Below are 14,574 nucleotides of genomic sequence, written 5' to 3'. Positions count from 1 at the left end.
ATAAGGTTTTGATCCAAATCAGCATGTTAATAGTAGAGTTTGTTGATCTTCTGTAGTCACATAATTTAATAAATACCATTAATTATATGTTTGACAAGATACAGATTTCTGAATGGAAACAAATGAACAGAAATGAACTGAACATTGGAAAGCCACTGGTTTACGGATCACACCTGGTGCATGTCACTGCAGAAACACGTATTTATTATAAATTACAATTAATTTAATGGAATTAAAATATTCCAAAAGGTGAAGAAAACATTGATTTTTTCTGATTTTTCTTTAGAAATCAATCTTCTAAAGTTCCTGATATAACAATTATAATCCTATAAAGGATTGATTCACCCCAGTGACAAAGACATGTAACGTCAAAACACCTGTTAGTATGGAGAAAAAACAAGTGTGACTATTTTTATATTATGCATAGTAAAACCAATCCAGAGATGCTAAATGACCTTCCTGAAGACATACAGCTCTTCAGTTAGTGGTAACACCCTTGCTAAACATTCCTCTTTAAGCCACCCAGGAGTCAAGATGTACCCATTATATTTATTAAGGAAAAGCCCAGCAAAAGGATACAAATGTAGTAAATGATCTCAAAGTTCTAGATCTCACTTTAATTTTAAATGAAGATTTCCAATACTCTTCATTTTTAATGGCTAAGAATGCAATTCTAAAAGTTAATGATATGATATAAACACTTGCGTATCAAAAGAAGTCTCGTTGGAGACATTTTAATATGTGAGAAAGAACATCAGAGAATTATACAGCTCATTAGTGAACAGTTTTCCTGCATGTCAGATCACTGCCTGTGAGCTGTCCGTCCTATCATGACGGCGCTGATTCACTACATTCTTTTACTTTCACTTTTTCCAAGGACTATTAGGTAAAAACTTTAAAAGATGAAACCAAAGGTTTTATATCCTCCTGGGTATTTATCTTTATAAATTCTTACACATTTTCTAATTTATAAATGTACTATAGATATTAAAGCATTCATTCACATTCATATACACACAACCTCTGTATGGATGTGTGTTTGCATAGGAAAACAAGTGACCGTTTTATGGCTGGTACATAAAACAAGACAAACATTTGCAAGAACAAATATTTCCAGTGTTTTGAATCTTATTTGCTCTTTGACAGGAAAGACTGAGAAGATAGAGAGGACACCAAAGTAAAACCATAAAAGTATACAGAACTTTGTAACTCAATGAATTCCAAATGCTAGAAGTAGGTAGTCAGCCTTCTGATATTAGGAAAAAGATTTTCATTCTAATGACTTAAAAATTGTAAGATTTACTTATTAATACATAAGTAGTAGCTCATCCTAGATGAACTATCATGTTAGGGTAGTTTATTTACTTATTCTTATTAAGGTAGTTCATTAAGTCTATCAATATTACCATGACTTAAAGAAAAATTGGCTTAAGTTGCAATTTTGTTATTTCCTTTCATCAAGGCATTGGTTTTTGATAAAACAAGAGCTAAATGATAGGTTCTTATTTTGATAAACCTTCTCTTCTTTCTCATGGCAGGAAGGCTGTCTCAGCTTTGAAATCTCTGGGTAAGAAAACGAAGAATGTAAGGCTCAATTTTATAGTCACTGGAAATAATTTTTGTGGTTAGTTTAAACCAACCTTGACTTAGGCCATCTTGACAAGATGTCTGCTTGACATCCAAATTCTCCATGGTATCTCCTTTAGAGACGTCACCAAGAGATGTTCTTCTCTCAAAGATGTTGTTGTTGTTGTTAACTTGAGTCCCATTTTGCTTCAATAGTCGGAACACCTCAGCTTCCAGATCTCTAATCTAAGGGGAAAAGAAAATCCATCCGTAAATCTCGAAGCCAGAACTCCTCTCTAAGTATTCAGCCAAACCATCCTATTACTTAGTGGTTTTGAGCACATAACTCACCCGTACTTGCAGACCTTGAACTTCCACAAGATGAGCTTTTTCCAAATCTTCTATTTTCTTTCTTTCTGCTTCCTGTCTCTTGATGAAATCAAGTTCTCTTAAGAAGAAAATAAAAGATCTGATGGCATCAAATACTCAATAAATGAGAAGACACGTGGAAGTTCTTATCTGAAGCAATAAACTGCACAGTGGGACACACGAGTGGGCTGCTATTTAAATAAACAACACTCAATCACAGTTCGAAAAAAGGCATCTAGGAATGAAAGCAAATAAAAACATTTTAATGGCTCCTAAATGAAAGAAGAATGCTTTGATTCTGCTTCTGTAATTTTCGTTTGTTAACTCCTGATTCTTGAGTACCCACACAGATTTATAGAGAAGCTACTGAACTAATGACCTACCTAGGGTAACTTAGTGCAGTTGATTCTATGTAGGATAGTTACAATTCCGTATTTACAGAGCCATGTACTTCGTAAACCAATAGGACTGGATGGCAAGAGTTTACAGAAAATAAATACAATTTACTTTCTACGAATGACAATGGCGAAGGACTGAGCAGGTCAGAAACACTGAGGGGGAGCTGTCACTTGCACACCAGAAGTTAGTATGTGGAGGAGAAAAATCTCTCCCTTTTGGGAGCCTGGAATGCAACTTGCAAATCCAGCAATGCTTACTAATTGTGTGAAACACAATTAGGGATGACATTTTTGGCAGGAAGAGTTAAAATAGTGATGTACTGGATTCAGACCACAAAGAGTAATTTCCCCTTTTCCGTAATCAACATTTTATAGCAGTCTCCTTTAAATGTGAAAAACAGGGTCTCAGAGATAGGAAATAATGGAGACATCGGGAATCGTACACAGACGCTTAGCTTCTAAGGCTTAGCACGAAGACCAGAAGTGGTCGGGCATGACTGTATTGCTCTGGCTGTCCAGAGGCACCTGAAGTTGCTGATGAAAAAATCCTTAAGTAACCAGTTCCCTGAAATTACACCAAAATCCAACAGAGGGAAGCAAAGCAGCATTCGTGTGGAAAGAGCTGATGAGATTGAAAAACCAAGTTTGCGGCTAGACTCTCACTGCAGCGAACTGAGCCCCTTGGGATTCTCCTTGTGAGCAACGGAAAATGGCAGGGCAAGGGGTCTCGCTAGCCAAGGTTTACACTATCTGAGGTGGGAAAGTTCCGCAGTCCCTGATGCTAAGAACAGAGTCAGAAACAACCTCCTCAAGGCCCCAGTTACTGCTTTGCATGGTCAGTCATTCTGCGTGACTTCAACTGGGCTTCTTGCTTTCTCCTCAGAGTATTGCCAAAAGGACAGAGATTCAAATGTTCTCATAGTTATTAGGAGTGACAAACTATCAAAGAGAAACCAGGGAGGGGGGGAACTGAGAGCCAAGGAACTCTAAAATAAACAAAATATAATCTCGCATGAAAAAAATGATAGAAGGGATTTCCAAAGTGAACTTCTCAATGCTTTATAACTCTGCTTAAAGGATCACCGAGATCATCTTTTCTATTCTGTTAGATGTTATCAGATTACTGGATGTCAGCCCTCTTTAGAGGTTAAGCAGCTGCCTTCGGCTCAGGTCATGATCCCAGCGTCCTGGGATCGAGTCCCACATCGGGCTCCTTGCTCGGCAGGGAGCCTACTTCTCCCTCTGCCTCTGCCTGCCATTCTGTCTGCCTGTGCTCGCTCTCTCTCCCTCTCTCTCTCTGACAAATAAATAAAATCTTTAAAAAAAAAAAAAAAAAAAAAGAAATGCACACAATTCTTTAGTCATTCGAAGCTGCTTACTTTTGTTGAAAGTCCTTGATCAATTTCTTTGCCTTGTTGTACTTCTTCTCCAAGGCCTGATACTGGCTTTGAGTCTCCTTGAGGTGCTCGTTCACTGTGTGGCACAAGGTCTGAGCCTCAATCCAGTAGCTCTCCAACTTCAGCATTCTCTCTTTATTCTCTTCTATATTCTGCTGGAGTTGGGTTTTTTCTAGTTCCCACCTCACTTTCTCATTTTCTGCTGCTTGCAGCTGGATAAAGCAAATGTCAAGGCAAGGATAATCTGGGTATTCTATAGCAAAATCCGTCACGTTTTTAATAGCATGTTTTAAATTAAGTTCCACTGCCACATATACTCAATCATTTAGAACCTTGAGATGAGAAGAGCAAGCCTTATTTTCAGCATTTCAGAGATTATGAAATGGAAGCCTTGAAGAGGGAAATGTTTTGTCCAACCAAGGTCACACATCTGATAGATAATAAAACCGGGATTTGATTTCACCTCCCATGATCTTCCCATTGCCCCATGTGGTTTGAAATTCTGTGAGCAGTACATGCTGTTTGAGAGTTTGACCGGATTCTAGCCAATGAACTTCAGTGAACCTTCTTTCAGATGTTTTTCCTACACACAATTAGATGTAAAAGACTAACTGAAAAGTGAAGGGGGAGAGGCACACTGGGAAGGAGAGAGAGGCCAAAGCACAGTTTGGTCTGCTGGTTAAGAAGGGGTCTCTGGAGCCATTCAGTTTAGAGTTGAAGTCCAACTCTACCATTATTTGGCCTTTAAACCTTAGGCAAGTAAGTAACGGAAGCTCTCTAAGACTCGGGTTTATTATCTATAAGACAGAATTGTGAGGTAACACAACCGCATGCCTGGAACAGCTCCTTGGGCATAATCTGATAAATGTTAGTTATTTTTGCTTTGGTTTTTATCCCTTTTAATAATATGATTATATCCTTTATTTCAACGAACACGAACACAGTTGTAGCTCATTATTTTGCTGGCAGTGTTCTGAATTTCCAGAGCCTGATAAACTTCAATTTGCATGAAAGTGTAAAAGATAGTGCAAGTAAAAAATATAAATTATTGCTGACTTATTTTAAATCCCTCTGATGGACCAAAAAAGGCAGCTTCTTGTGTTTCTGCTTGCAGGGACTCTTGGGAATAGATAGTATACTACTCCGACCCCATTATTTTTACAGGAATTCAAGGCTGATCCTTTAGGTGAGGGGTCAAATGTCATTTATTCACAATAATGGATCTTTAAACTAGTGTTTCATCTAGTCCACATGCTTCCTTTCAAGTTCAAAAGGATGCGGAGTCATTATAAACTAACAATTTTCAAAACCGAAGACATCCCCAGACCATACCACATTCAGCAAATAAATATATGTATCTTTTAATGCATAATTTAAACTAAATACATTGACAAAACAGATTACAAAGTAAAAAAAAAATCAAAAACATTTCAAAATTAGGAATTCTATTATCAACATGGATATAAAGAGTCACAATAAAGTAAGCTATTATAGATATTACATGCCAGTATAATAAAGAGAGAAATACAAAATACTTATTTATAGGATTTCTAAATTAAATGTTTCTGGTCTAAGACATAAGTTTTGTTAAAGCACTTACAATCCACAGGGGAATTTTTTTCCCTGGTTATAACCAACAAATTTTAAAAAATCTACTCTTCCATTCTGTGCTAAGAAACAATAGCAATTTAAAATGAGATAGGTTTTTCCCGCATCTTTTATTAAGCAATGTTTTGTATTCAAGTTGTTTATTTGCCAACCACTATTAATTTAAAAATGATTATTCACAGAGCTTGGCTGACACCATGAATGATGTATAGACATGTTTTGACTAAAGAGCTACAGAGTTATTAGCTGAGAATACCATTTAACCAAAATAGCCCTGCTAATTCATCTCCATTTAAAACACATGGAAAAACTAAAATAATTGTTCAATGTGAACAGGAAAACAGATCATTAGTGATGGGGGCAGAAATTATGTCTTAGTTTTTAAAAGACCATAAAAACAATAAAGAATATTATTTTTAAGGTAATTCAAAAATATTTTTAAATCCTTGAAATTACATATTTGATAAACCTAGACACAATTCGAGGAATTTACAAGCACCTTATAATTTACCAACTAAGTGTGCCCTTTTGAATCTTGTATTATTTCATATATAAACTAAAAATACATACTCCCTTTTATCAAGACCTGTTTTTCCCACCACAAATTTAAATAATGCAAACTAAACTTGTCTAAAAATTTCCAGTAGCATCTGGCATTTAAAATCAATTATTCACACATTATATTAAATTTCGTAATATTTAATAATTAGAAATTGGATTTTTTTCTATGAAAAAGTATTAATATGCTACATTGAAATACATTGTTTCTGAGAGTAAGTTAAAAATAAGTAAATGAATAAACCTATTTAAATAAAGAGAAAGAGATACAGGGTAATAACTTGTATAATAAGAACAGCATACTTAGTGGTCAAAACATAACTCGGATGCTAGAACCATTAGTAATATTTAATTTTTTGAGGAAATCTCAGAGGGAAGTGGCCACATATGGGCAAATATGTAAATATGCATTTTTAAAACACGGTGCTATCTTGGCTGAGGGAGTAGGGTGGTGTTTACCCCCTGGGGGATGTGTCTCACTGGCGGGTCTATGTATCTAACAGTGGAAAAGCCTCTCACATTTGTACTCTTGCAAATGCACAGGAACAAATCCTTTAGTCCTAGGGTTGAATTTATTCACAGCATCCGAAGTGTAAAAAGCACAATTCAAACACCACTTAACGGTGCTTACCTTGGTCTTCAACTTTTGAATCTCTGCTTCTGTAACTGCGTGTTTGATTTGCAACTGGAAATTGAAAAGAAAGAAAAAAATCTGAACTAAGAAAGTGTATCTATATTTTGGAAGCCCTGGCGGCTAGAAGAATACCTTATCCCATGGCAGAGAAGGCCCAGAAAAGTGCTGCAATGCAGCAGGCTGTAAATTAAAATGTCTAGTGTGTAAAATGACTCACTAGGTGCACACTAATGAAACGTGGGGTCTGTGGCCCACACTCCCTAACGGATTAGGCTGCGAATTTAATTACTCGGGGACTAAAGAAAAGACAACACATTTTCTAGCCCTCTCTGCAGCTCTTCCTCTGGGATTTGGGTGCCAGGGAATGGTTTCAGAGCCCAGAGCCTGGTGGATGGCACGGTTCCCGCAGGCAAGTGGGCCCGCGCAGGGCGAGGATGCGATTCCCAATCTGGAAGAAAGATGGCGCCATGGTTCTGCGAGTCCCACGCACCGAAGGCCGAGCAGCTCCTATGCGGCTCCGGCAGCTGCCAGACGAAGACCAGGATGCTGCAGTTCCACAATGACATCGGTGATTTTTTTTTTTTTTTTTTAAATTGAGGGAAAGGTACAGATGCAGATTTCTGTCCCCCCCCAAAATCGACTCCGATGGAGGACCTAGACCCCCCAAAAGCTTTGGCTGCAGCTTATTAGCGCGCGAGCCACGCTTACATTTGTTTTGCTTCTCCCCTCCCCCCACGCTGTTTTCTCTGTAAGGGTGAGAAGAACAAACGAACATTCCTTAGCTTAAGGGATAAAGAAATGCACCAAGATTTACAGAAAACAATTTACGGGTTTAAAGTCTCTTCTCCGAAATCCTTGGGGCCAGATGTTTTTGGAATTCAGAATCTTTCCAATTTCAGAAAGGCAGGGAGAGGCATTTTCCATAAATTGCCTATTGCCCACAGCCTGCCCATGGAGGCACTCTGTGATCAAATACAGGAGCATTTTTTGCCACCCAACATAGTATTTCCCACTAAGTGGGGTAGATAATAGAGACTATACATAGCATCCTGTCTGTTTTGGTCAGATTTACCACCAAATGACTTTGCCACAAAATTATATGAAACAATCAGTTTTCAGAGCATTTCGGATTTAGAATTATACCAGAAGGGCTGCAAATGTCTGATATTGCTATGATCACTAAATCCAAGTTTTCTTACCAGACCCTGGTTTTCAGCTTGCTGACAAGGGCATGGGGGAAGGATTACGCTCCTTCCCCAACACTCTCCAGTCTCCTGTTATGTTTAAGGTCCTGTGGTCTACACTGCTATGGCTCAGCTAGTGCTCTTGGTCCTGGGGTGGGGTGGGGGATGGGGGGTTGAAACTTTTAAAATCTGATTCTGCCCCACTGACACCATTTCTCTTACTTTACCACTTCCTGATCGGCTCACTCCCGCAGTCTGGTCAGTGTGACTCTTGCTCCTTTCACCCTCTTGGGTTCCCAGGGGCTCCTGAGCTCCAACAGCTTCTAGAGAGGAAGGATTCTCTGTGCAGCTGCCATTCTTTTAGGAGGCCCCAGAGAGGCAGTCCTGGCGCTCCCAGTTTCTCTCCGTAGCCTTAGTGGTACAACGCTTTACCTGCCTACTTTAAGGAGCCGCTCAGAGCAACAAAATGGCAAGTGTTGCACCAAATTCACGGCAACTGCCTTCCACCTCACTCATGAGGTCTTACCGACAAAGCCCTAGTCCGGATTAATCTCTCAGGCAAGGCGGCCTGATGTGCTCAAATGACCAGGGTATGTTTACTCAGCTCTGAGCCCTACAGAGAGCACACTACTTGCAGAATCACCAATCCTGACATTTCTGGACTACCTTGAAGATGTGGAAAACCAGGGCACGTGGACAAAAACTGACCAGGCTTAGTTGTTACAGGGAATTGCTGTTAGAACCACGACTAGAGCCTACACCTTCTGGTTCCAGATCCGGTTCCATTTCCCTTTGAAAATAAGGATTGATTCAATAGGCATTTATTGAAGAGCCGCTATGTGCATCCAGCAAATGCCAGCAAATGCACATGTCTAGATGGTTCTGAAGTATCTGGAATTGTTACTGACCGGAAGAATGACTCCTTGATCTTTGTACCATGGCCAAGTGTGAAGCCAGACTGAATTCATCTCAGGCCTACCGTGCATGAACTCCATGACGTTGGACAGTCCCTTCACCTCTCTTACCTTCACTTTGCTCACCTGTACAGTGCAGTTCCTCATAGGTCATGACTTTCTTTACTGGAAGCCTGAATGAGATAACCCATGTAAAGCGGCTAGCACAATGGCTAGCACAGAATAAGCCATTTAAAGTTAGCCCAGGCTAAGACGAGAATGATCCAAAGAACTCAGATGTAATTACCACAACCGCATTTCTTAGTCAAAAGTGCTAAATGCTGTAAAATGTCACACCTGCAATAAAACAAACACCTCTGCTTCTATTTGAAGAGTAGCACAAAATCAAAAAGGGCAGATTTTACGAAGAACGCTGCAACCGTGGGGAAGTGCCAGATTTTATTTTCTCAGGGGTTGACTTCGTTCAACCGTAGGGTAACCAAGGAGGTGGCATGCAGGTTGTTGGGTCTTTGGATTTTCCTTGTTCAGATCACTGTGACCGAGAGAAAGCTGCTTCTCTGAGCCCTGGCTTCCCATAGGAAAATTGAGAGGGCTAGATGGGAAGAACTCCAAGGCCCTTGCAAATACTACAGGTGTGACATTTACTAAATGAAGAGCCTGGAGATGGTTGTCATGGTTGCAGAGCCTAGAAATCCTTGTCTCGGGTGAGCATGTTTATTCCTATGAATGCATATAGAGATTAATCCACTGACGATGTGTGCAGGCAAACCCAGGGAAAACTGAAGCAGCCGGGTTGACCTCCAGGCTTCCCACCCTCCCATCCCACCAAAATGGGTGACAGAAGACAGCGGCACTCATTAGTGGTGAAGGGAGAGCACTGATAAAAGCCTAGAGTGCTACTAAGCACCTCTAAATGCTGTGAATCCAGGAAAACAGACTGAAGCCTGAAAATTCAGACATTACTCAGAAGATGGACAAAAGTTTTAGTGCAACGTTTTCTTAGACTTCCCAAGGCCTAAAATGACAGGATGTGTAATTGTTTTAAGGCTGTATGCACTTTAACAGAACTTCTATAAACCCATCTCTATTAGTAGGAAAAATATCAAAACTAATCGAACCTTCAGGTTACGTAGCGGGAAACTGCTTCAATCGTGCGCGCTGCAGAACTAATGAGTGTCTGAGCTGGGTTTTGAACACTTCAGTTCACAGTTCCTTCCACTAAATGTCTTACCTGTGTAAGACACTTTATCTCTTTTATCATCTCCTTTATCATTGCAAATGAGCCTGTGAGGGAAGGTGGACAGGTAGGGTCCACCTCATTGTTCAGATGGGGACATAGGCCCAGACAAGTTACATGGCTTCTTCAAGTTCCCAGGGGAAGCAGATGCTGGCGTGGAAAATATCTCAGGTCTGACTCCCTTTCCTCTCTTAACCCCTTCACCCTGCACATAATCGGCTAGCAATACAGTTTTTTCCCTCCCTCGTTATCCAACTAGCACTGGCCTAATGACACCATGAGCTGTGCTCATCATGTGACACAGAACCAAAACCACAGAACCTTCCAAACACTTACTTTAGGAGATTATAATAAAGACTACCTTCTGAGAGAAGTTCTTAGATCATCCCCAGAGAAACATGGTAGGGAACCTCCTCCAATATAGCCTGATTAATCTTTTATTCCCATAGCTGGGTCAGATGACCCTTAGGCTTTGGCCTCTTTGTCTTATCTTCCACTTTGGCAAATGGGCAAGGTGAGACGGAGATACTTCCATTTCACAGAGAGAGGAAGAGAAAATTGCTTTTCAGAGAGGTGAAGTGACTTGACAAGAGAAGCACAATTGGTGAAAGTTTGTGTTTTCTTATTCCAGAGAAGTTCTCTCTCCATGTGTCTAATAACCTTTCCAAAGGACAGATCAAGGGTTTGCACATCAGATCTGAGACTGGTCAGGCTGATGGCAGGGGCAGGGAGTCAACAGGACTGGTTAGTAGAAACTGAGCCTGAAATGTCTGTTGGAATTTGGGAGCTTCAGAAAATCCAGATTAGGAGAGAATACTTGGGAAGACAGAATATAAATAAAAAGAAAAGAAAAGGTTAAGGATTGCAGGTCAGTGTTTTAACCTAAAAGACCAATCTCATCTCTTCTGTCATCTTTTAACGTGAATGCCAAAGATGTGTACCCTGGGGTTACAGCACAAACAGCACAAATAAACACATGCCTCCTACAGAGAACAGCAGCTCCTACGTAACACTCTGCAGGTGTGCCTGCTGTGTCCATTTTGTTTATTTCTTTCAAAATAAAGATGAATATGGAACATGTACCCTATCCCTGAATCAATACAATCCAAATTTAACTGTGCTAGAAATAGAAACATCCTTAGCAGAAACAGAAATGGAGAGACTGAACTTCTATACTTTCTTTACCTATCCTGTGCAAGAATGGGAAACATTTTTCTTTAGAAAGTGCAAAACACTGTCTTTGCAGCAAAGATTTTGAGAGCTCTCCAGTGCCAGAGAGCTCACAATCGGGTAAGAGCAACATTCTCTGTTGTACTTTACAAGGGCGAAATAATACACGATATTTGCATAGAACTTTATAAAGTGGTTTCAGTACTGGAATCAAACTTCTTATAATTATCAGTGTGGTTATTTGAATGAACTTTGTCTTACCTATGACAGGGTAGGCTCCATAAAAGAAGGAATCACGGCTGTTTTTGCCTATACCCAGGTGCTGTTAAAAATGAAGCTACATCATATTCCTCTATAATTTCTGCTCAAAGCTTTACATATAGTACCAATCTTTACACTATCGAGTGTTTTTCTCAGGGAACAGTTTATGCAAAATTAGCTGAAGTTGGGTGATTGAAGAGTATAATAATATAATCTGAATGGTATCACTAATTGCAGCATATGTAGGCTTGGGTGAGCTACTCCAACAAGGCCACTCTCCAAGTAGGTATTCATAAACTAGTTATTAATGATGTAGATGAAAATGGATGTAGGTGAAAGCATGTAATTACAGTTTCTTTTTAAAAGAAGTATCTGTTTGCTGCTAAGTACACTATTTTAGATAATCTATTTTATAGCTTTCTCTACATGTTAATAGAAATTTCCATAAAGATAACTTTATATTATCATCTAAGGCATTTATAGCTTTCTCTAGATTATTTTTCATACATTTTCTATGACTTAAGCAAAGTAAATAGCACAGTTTTTAGACTCCATTTTTCCCCTCAAGATCCTTATGACCGCTGAGGAGGAGTGTGATGGGAAACACTAAACAACTGGTTTAAATATCTCCTGACCAGCAGTTTCTGATTCAGCCTCTTCCTTTTCCCCACTAAATTTCCAGTGAAATCACATTAAAAAAAAAAAAAAAGGTAAGAAAGAAAACTCATAGGTTCAAATGGACACTAAACTGTAACTAGAATATGAAAGAGTCACAAAGTTGAATTAGGAAAAGCATCCAAGCATCACTCCAAGGACAGAGAGATGGTCTGTCCATCCTCAATGACTGCTGAAGATCCTGAGTCTATCCAGTGAGAAAGCTAGGCAACCTCTACTGTCTTTCCCAGGGACTGTCCTCAGACCAAGTTCTCCAACTCTCTCAGGATTCCACATTCATTCAGAAAGCAACTACCAGAAGAGGAAAATAATGCAGGAAGGTGGCTGAACAGTGGCACACCTCATACTTTGAGTTTCAGACCCCAAAGTGGAGCAGTAAAGATAGGGGGTGGTCCTAGTAAGGGTTTTGAGAGCAGGAGATCATCTTCTTTTTCCCCCCTTTAATTTAGATAACTGAGTGGAAGATTTGGAAGTATTTCACCGAAGCACAGAGAACTGCACTAGATGATAGACTGCCAGAAAATAGCAACCGGACAGGAAACGAGGCACACAGATATGTCCTCCTGATGGGAGTCTAGATAGGGGATACATAATTTAAGAAGTGGATGACAGCGGACTATACAAACAAGTTTTTGTCTCACTTCCAGATAAAAACAGAAGAAAAAGGCAAAACTGAGCCTATAACTAAATATTTCAAGGGACAGTAAAGAGAATATCAACTTGAAAACTCAAGTAAACTGAGAAAATGAGGTAGCCCATAAATAAAAATATTTTAAGGTAATTCTCTGGACAACTGGGATAGGAAGTGAAGGAGCACAAAGAATGGATAGAGAGTAAGAAAACTAAAAATGTTGTAAGGGAATTAAGTGATGTTAGAGGTGCTAAAAAGCATAAATAACTTGAAGTTAAAAGTATACTTAAGGCTACAGAAAACTGAATCATTGATATGAGAGGACACATTTGAAAACCTCAGAAAGAAGAATAGAAAAAGAAAATATGAGCAAAATAATTACAAAAAAGACAAAGTGTTTCTAGAAAAGAAACAGCAACAGAGATAAAAGTAACAGAAACTGAAGAAAATATTAAGTAAGACCAAACCAAAACACAAACATAGGAAACAAGGAAAGCAAATTGAAAGAAAAAAAAAAAAACCCAAAAACCTCAATGAAAGGAAGCCTACTTGAAGAAATTGTGATAAAAATGTAAAATACAAGACTAAAATAATATAAGTATCCAAGTGCCAGGTTGGCATTAGGCTTTAGTTTTTACAGTATGCATCTAGCTCAACAGAGAAGCCTACCCTACAACACTGTCAGGAAAAAAAACAATAAATCAAAATAATAAACCCAACTAATTATCATTCCTATGTCATGAAAATTAGATTTTCTCATTCTCAGTATAGGAAGCCCATGAACGCTGTAACCTCCATGAGTACATAATACATTACTCAAGGATATACTCCGTGAAATGAGAAATTCTGGTGTAGAGAAAATAACAGGTGAAACTGAGTAAGCCAGAGTCTAACAATTTATTGCACATAGTATTATAAAGCTAATTGAAAATGTGACAATTAAATATTAACAACAATCTTGTCTTAGAAACCAAGATTGTATCAAAAAGATTCAAATGGTATTATTTTAGAACTCTGCATGGTATCATTTTGTTCTTAATTTTGAAAATTATAGAAATAGAGAATAATTTTTTAAAAACTTAGATAATCCTGACCAAAAATCAATCAACATAAAGGAATCATAAAGCATAAAATGAGGTGAGATATATTAAACTCTGAACAATTATAACCATAAACTTAAGTTGCTAAAGTTTTGGACTAAAAGAGCTCCAAGATATTTTTAAAATTTACAGCAAAACAAAGTACTTCACTTAAATTTACATTATAAAAGCAGATACATACACATGTTTACAAAAGTGTGTTTATCCAGCAACTACAAACAAAAGTAACAGTCACATTATTACCATCAAAGAATTTTTAAAGATTAAGAAATATTTAAGTTTTTATTTTATATGCTTTCAACGTAACATTAAAATAGATAATCAAAGCTACCAGGCCCAAAATATAATGAGGTGTAATTTTACTACATGGGTCTCAGTGTAGTAGGTTAAATAGGAAAAAATGATAAGGATACAGAAGGTAGAATGCACATAATATCATTTTTATCACAAATACCCATATTAATCTATAATAAAAGAGCCACTTTTAAAAAAAAACTTATAGACAATATTATCTGACAACAATGTAACAAAACATTAGATTAATAATAAGTTACAAATTAAAAACTGTTTCCTCAATTATTCAAGTCAAAGAGAAAATAAAAACATTTAAAAATGAAAAATAAAGACTATTTGTAAAATGATGACCAAATGAACACTGAAACTCAAAGATGTTGCCAAAGACTTAGCTAAACAGAAATTCATAGTTTTAAGTGCTTTCATGTTTAAACAATAAAGTAAACTAAGCATTTATTGCCATAAGTTAGAAAAGAGAAATCAAACATTTTAAAGGATAATAGAATGATGGAATGAGTAAAAAAAAAAAAAAAAAAGATAAAATGACTGAATTGACCAGGGGCAAACAGCCAGTGCAG

General features: G+C 38.1%; 1 protein-coding gene across 11 annotated transcripts in view; it reads right to left on the bottom strand.

Annotated features, from left to right (window-relative positions):
- The window catches only part of PPP1R9A (protein phosphatase 1 regulatory subunit 9A), a 299,215-nt gene that overhangs the window by 46,813 nt on the left and 237,828 nt on the right, over positions 1–14,574 (bottom strand). For all 11 annotated transcript variants that reach the window (XM_044246057.1, XM_044246056.1, XM_044246058.1 and 8 more), the window contains 4 exons: positions 6,528–6,581; positions 3,713–3,942; positions 1,918–2,014; positions 1,641–1,812 (listed from right to left, as the gene is read on the bottom strand). In XM_044246057.1, coding sequence (XP_044101992.1) covers positions 1,641–1,812; positions 1,918–2,014; positions 3,713–3,942; positions 6,528–6,581 — 553 coding nt within the window. The remainder of the gene's footprint in view (positions 1–1,640; positions 1,813–1,917; positions 2,015–3,712; positions 3,943–6,527; positions 6,582–14,574) is intronic.

The sequence above is a fragment of the Neovison vison genome, chromosome 4 (assembly GCF_020171115.1).
Source record: "Neovison vison isolate M4711 chromosome 4, ASM_NN_V1, whole genome shotgun sequence".
Classification (NCBI taxonomy): domain Eukaryota; kingdom Metazoa; phylum Chordata; class Mammalia; order Carnivora; family Mustelidae; genus Neogale; species Neogale vison.
Note: the sequence above shows the minus strand (reverse complement) of the source record. Positions and strands in the feature narration are given on the sequence as shown.